The sequence below is a fragment of the Epinephelus moara genome, chromosome 10 (assembly GCF_006386435.1).
Source record: "Epinephelus moara isolate mb chromosome 10, YSFRI_EMoa_1.0, whole genome shotgun sequence".
NCBI lineage: Eukaryota > Metazoa > Chordata > Actinopteri > Perciformes > Serranidae > Epinephelus > Epinephelus moara.
Genome location: NC_065515.1, coordinates 3,104,916 through 3,110,942, shown reverse-complemented (window position 1 = coordinate 3,110,942; position 6,027 = coordinate 3,104,916). Strand labels below are relative to the sequence as shown.

The following is a 6,027-nucleotide window of genomic DNA, read 5'->3' as shown; positions in this document are numbered from 1 at the left end:
TAAATGACTGAGTTGTGTTTTTTCCACCTGGACCTTTATGCTCTGCCATTTCTCCTCTAATCATCACGCTGTAACCTGTGACAGGCTGCTATGATACCACAACTATCACACATTCACATATGGAGTTTTTTGTGGAGCCCCTAGCGTCACATAGGTTTACATTACCTAAGGTTTATGACAAACTCCCTTGCCGAAAACCAATTCCCATGTGCACACGGCGAGAGAGGAGAGGGAGAGACGCTGTGCTGCTGCCAGAGGAGACACTGAATGAGTTCCCTCTGAGCGGTAAGTCGCTAAAAGAGTCTGAGAAGTCCGGGGCTGTTCATAAGACATTAACTCACTCACTCACAAGTTCTCCAGCAACACACAACACGTGCTACGCTAAATCACGGACGTGAACCAGCTCCTCTTGCTCTGCTGTCTCTGTGCTTGCAGCCATTTTCACACTGGCAGGTGCGATGACGTCATCGACGATAGGACGGTAGAGCGCAAATCTCTACCGTGGGCCAAATTTATATCATTTCTACCGTCTACCGCATATACTGTGCAGCCCTAGCTGGGAGGTATGACAAAATTTTCATATCACGTTTTTTTTTATAAAAGTCGTATCGGTTTCACGATATTTGATGGTATTTTGCTCGGGTTCGGCCCACTTGACATGCTGCTCTGTGGTGCTATAGCCTATTCAAGTGCTGGAATTTGTTATTTACGTGACAACGCCTGAACGCAACACAGGCTCCGCTCCATTAGTGTCGTGCTCGGTTATAATTGTCTCGGACTCGGATCGGCTTCGGTCAGGAAAACGCAGCCCGAGCCGTGCTCNATATATATATATGTATATATATATATATAATATATACATATATACATATATATATATACATATATACATATATATATATATATAAATATAATATATAACAAAAAATATTGAACTTATTATGATATTGTAAATGATGGTGATGCACCTGTATGTTGTACACTAGATTTGATTGAGGTGGGTATTTGATAGCCTAGAATTTGATAATAATCACATGCAATAATTCAAACCCTTCATTCCAAATTATCTTCAACTATTAAAATGTAATGTAATCAATAAGGTCTAATCAACCTCCTTGATTGAAAAACTATCACCTCACTGTATAGGATTATTATGTACAGCCTACTATAAAGTAGCTGCTAGCTAGAGTGGTCCAAACTGATGTTAAAATGCTTTTTTTTTGTCAAATAATGTGAACATTTTCTGCAGCTGGACCTCACTAATTTCTAAACCCTGGCTACGGCCCTGGCTATTTAATTTGTTTAATAAAAGGACAAGGTATAGACCTGTTCTATAGGCCTGGATATGAAGCGTCCGTAGCACCAAATAATATAACAGTAGTTTCTAAAGAGCTAAAACAAAAAAACAAAAAAACATAAAAAAATCAGCAGTGGCGGTCACTGCTCTTTTTGGTATGAGTTCTTCTGACTCATCATGTTCTTCTTCAGCATCGTGTACAGTTGCTTTGTTTTCAGGACTCTCTCCAGCAGCCATTCTCGCCTCTGAACTTTTCTCTATGCTCTCACTCTCACCGTCTCTGGCACGCCTGTGGTCTGCAGCAGTGAAATGGGTCCCGCCACGCACATTCAAGACGTTGTATGGGCTATTCACCGGTATTACAATTTATGAAAAATTCATATCATAACGAAAATAAATACCGGTTTTCGGTACGAACCAGTATACCGCACAGTCCTAGTCACCCCCCCCCCCCAAAAAAAAAGAAACACAGGTGATCTACTGGATCTTATCCTGCACAACATATCTGTTATATTCTGAGTCCCCCAACATGCTGCATCCTCTGGACACTAAAACACTGTGGGGACAGTGACACACTGTGGGGACAGTAAAACACCGTGGGGACAGTGACACACTGTGGGGACAGTGACACACTGTGGGGACAGTGACACACACAGTGGGGACAGTGACACACCATGGGGACAATAAAACACTGTGGGGACAATAAAACACTGTGGGGACAGTAACACACTGTGGGGACAGTAACATACACCATGGGGACATTGACACACTGTGGGGACAGTAAAACACTGTGGGGACAGTGACACACCATGGGGACAGTAAAACACACAGTGGGGACAGTGACACACCATTGGGACAGTGACACACTGTGGGGACAGTGACACACTGTGGGGACAGTCAGATAAGCCTTTATCAGATATGGTGTGTCCTTCAGCTGAGCTGCTCACAGTCTGACAGTCAGTGTAACTGAACAACAGCTGAACTCAGAGTTCATTAACCTGCAGCTACAATGTTCCTGATATCAACTGTTCACACTACAACGTGGAGGCGAAAGGAGGAGGAGGCAGAGGAGGAGGAGGAGGCAGAGGAGAAGGAGGTAGAGGAGGCAGAGGAGGAGGAGGCAGAGGAGGGGGGGGAGGAGGAGGGTTTACCTGCTCTGGTCATCATCTCCAGCTCAGACACTGAGTCCTTCAGCGGCTGCATACCTTTAGTGGTCTGACTGAAGGAGACGTCCTGACTGTCGTTCACTCCTCCTCCTCCTCCTCCTCCTCCTCCTGCTGCTGCTCTGCCTCCTCCAACACCTCCTCCAATCAGAGACGGCTTCAGACGAGGCTCCATATCAAGCTCAAACTGTAGCATAAAAAAAACTACTCAGGGAACTACAGGAAGTCATCAAACAACAACAGGAAGTCATCAGAAAAGTACAGGAGGTCATCAGAGAAGTACAGGAAGCCATCAGAGAACTACAGGAAGTCATTAGAAAACTACAAGAAATTATTAGAAAACTACAAGAAGTCATCAGAGAAGTACAGGAAGCCATCAGAGAACTACAGGAAGTCATTAGAAAACTACAAGCAGTTATTAGAAAACTACAAGAAGCCACCAAAGAACTACAGGAAGTCATTAGAAAACTACAAGAAGTCATCAGAGGACTACAGGAAGTCACCAGAGAAGTACAGGAAGTCTTTAGAGAACTACAGGAAGTCACCAGAGGACTACAGGAAGTCACAAGAGAAGTACAGGAACTCATCCTAACTCCTGCTGACCACTGGTGACCCCTGTTGGCTGTGGAGCAAACCACACCTGTGCCATCTCTGCTCACCTGCACTGAGCTGTTGTCGAACATCTCCAGGGTCATCTCCTCCTCTTCCTCGTCTTCCTCCTGCAGCGCCGCCAGGCTTAGTCCTGGAACCCCTCCTGCTCCTCCTCCCCCCTCCTCAGCCTCCAGCTCCTCCTGGAGGCCTGTGGAGTCGTAGTACTGCAGGAAGACGGGGGCTCGGCTGGAGTTCCTCTGGATCTCCACCCGCAGGATGCCGTCACGAGGCCAGCGCTCCCTCACCACCTCCAGACAGTTGATGGGCGAGCGAGAGAAGGCGATGTGGATGTAGGCGAGGATGAAGAGAACGAAGAGCGCCTGACCAGGAGCACAGGAGAAGAAAGGAGTCAGAGTGTGACAGGTTCCTCCTGTGACAGGTTGTCAGTGGAGCTCTGTCACTGCACTTACCGTCCAATCAGCAGTCTGTATCATATGACTCAGCAGTCTGTATCATATGACTCAGCAGTCTGTATGATACAATTCAGCAGTCTGTATCATGACTCAGCAGTCTGTATCGTGACTCAGCAGTCTGTATCGTGACTCAGCAGTCTGTATCATGACTGAGCTCAACAGTCTGTATCCTGACTCAGCTCAACAGTCTGTATCCTGACTCAGCAGTCTGTATCCTGACTCAGCAGTCTGTATCATGACTCAGCAGTCTGTATAGTGACTCGGCAGTCTGTATCGTGACTCAGCTCAACAGTCTGTATCCTGACTCAGCAGTCTGTGTCATGATTCAGCAGTCTGTATCATGACTCACCGGTCTGCATTGTTACCCAGCGGTCTGTATCATATAACTCAGCAGTCTGTATCATGACTCACCGGTCTGTATAATACAATTCAGCAGTCTGTATCGTGACTCAGCAGTCTGTATCATATGACTCAGCAGTCTGTATCATGACTCAGCAGTCTGTATCATATAACTCAGCAGTCTGTATCATGACTCAGCAGTCTGTATCATGACTCAGCAGTCTGTATCTATAACTCAGCAGTCTGTGTCATGACTCACCGGTCTGCATCGTTATCCAGCGGTCTGTATCATATAACTCAGCAGTCTGTATCATGACTCACCGGTCTGTATAATACAATTCAGCAGTCTGTATCGTGACTCAGCAGTCTGTATCATATGACTCAGCAGTCTGTATCATGACTCAGCAGTCTGTATCATATAACTCAGCAGTCTGTATCATGACTCAGCAGTCTGTATCATGACTCAGCAGTCTGTATCTATAAGTCAGCAGTCTGTGTCATGACTCACCGGTCTGCATCGTTACCCAGCGGTCTGCATCATGTGATTCAGCAGTCTGTATCATATAACTCAGCAGTCTGTATCATGACTCAGCAGTCTGCATCTATAACTCAGCAGTCTGTGTCATGACTCACCGGTCTGCATCGTTACCCAGCGGTCTGCATCATGTGACTCAGCAGTCTGTATCATATAACTCAGCAGTCTGTATCATGCAGCAGTCTGTATCATATAACTCAGCAGTCTGTATCATGACTCAGTGGTCTGTATAATACAATTCAGCAGTCTGTATCGTGACTCAGCAGTCTGTATCATATAACTCAGCAGTCTGTATCATATGACTCAGTGGTCTGTATCATATAACTCAGCAGTCTGTATCATGACTCAGGAGTCTGTATCAAATAACTCAGCAGTCTGTATCATGACTCAGCAGTCTGTATCGTGACCCAGCGGTCTGTATCATATGACTCAGCAGTCTGTATCGTGACTCAGCAGTCTGTATCATGACTCAGCGGTCTGTATCGTGACTTATAAGTCTGTATCGTATGACTCAGCAGTCTATCATATAACTCAGCGGTCTGTATTGTGACTCAGCAGTCTGTATGATACAATTCAGCAGTCTATATCATGACTCAGCAGTCTGTATCGTATGACTCAGCAGTCTGTATCATATAACACAGCAGTCAGTACAGTGACTCAGCAGTCGGTATGATACAATTCAGCAGTCTGTATCATGACTCAGCGGTCTGTATCGTATGACTCAGCGGTCTGTATCGTTATGACTCAGCAGCCTGTATCGTATGACTCAGCAGCCTGTATCGTATGACTCAGCAGCCTGTATCATATGACTCAGCAGTTTGTATCCTGACTCAGCAGTCTGTTTCATCACTGAGTGTTTGCTGAGTCAGGCAGTTAATCTGATGTGGAAACACCAGCCTCCATTCAGACTCATTTTAACCCCCAGTTCTGCAGATAAGACGAACCTGCTTCATTTACTGGAACATTCTCAGACGTTCACAGAAATGTTCAGTGTGATGACGTTCAGTTGTCTCATTTAGCCACGTTAGCAACAACCATCTTTTCTAAGACACATAAAAGCTTCTAAACTCACAGTAAAGTATTTACTAGACTTGCACTGATCACAATTTTTTGGGCCGATCCCGATTTGCAGAGTGTTTGGACGGCCGATTCTGATTTTGGCCGATTCTGATTTGATTTTTTTCAAACCACTTTAAAGCACACAAGATATGGCAATATTTTCTATCGTTCCTTTATTAGAACACTTTAACGAAGATACAACCAGCTTTTCAATAATCATCAACAAACAAAAACAGTGACACGGGTTAAGAAACATTTTCCTTTTTGCTCAAATATAACTTCAGCTACAGTATTAAAATAAATGAGTAACAATGGCATACATAAATAAAAACAGGTCAGGTCTTTACCTGTACAGCGGACATGTTGTGTCAGGTCTTTACCTGTACAGAGGACATGTTGTGTCAGGTCTTTACCTGTACAAGGTCTTTACTTGTACAGAAGACATGTTGTGTCAGGTCTTTACCTGTACAGAGGACATGTTGTGTCAGGTCTTTACCTGTACAGCGGACATGTTGTGTCAGGTCATTACCTGTACAGCGGACATGTTGTGTCAGGTCTTTACCTGTACAG

At 44.9% G+C, this 6,027-nt stretch overlaps 1 protein-coding gene across 2 annotated transcripts in view; it reads right to left on the bottom strand.

Moving 5' to 3' along the window:
* tmem259 (transmembrane protein 259) overlaps positions 1-6,027 on the bottom strand; it is a 23,115-nt gene that overhangs the window by 13,621 nt on the left and 3,467 nt on the right. The window contains exons 3-4 of one of the 2 annotated variants that reach the window (XM_050054136.1): positions 3,120-3,431; positions 2,503-2,647 (exon numbers count right to left, since the gene is read on the bottom strand). In XM_050054136.1, the coding sequence (XP_049910093.1) occupies positions 2,503-2,647; positions 3,120-3,431 (457 nt within the window). Of the gene's footprint in view, positions 1-2,448; positions 2,648-3,119; positions 3,432-6,027 lie in introns of both variants that reach the window. The other variant, XM_050054135.1, reaches the window with a different exon arrangement.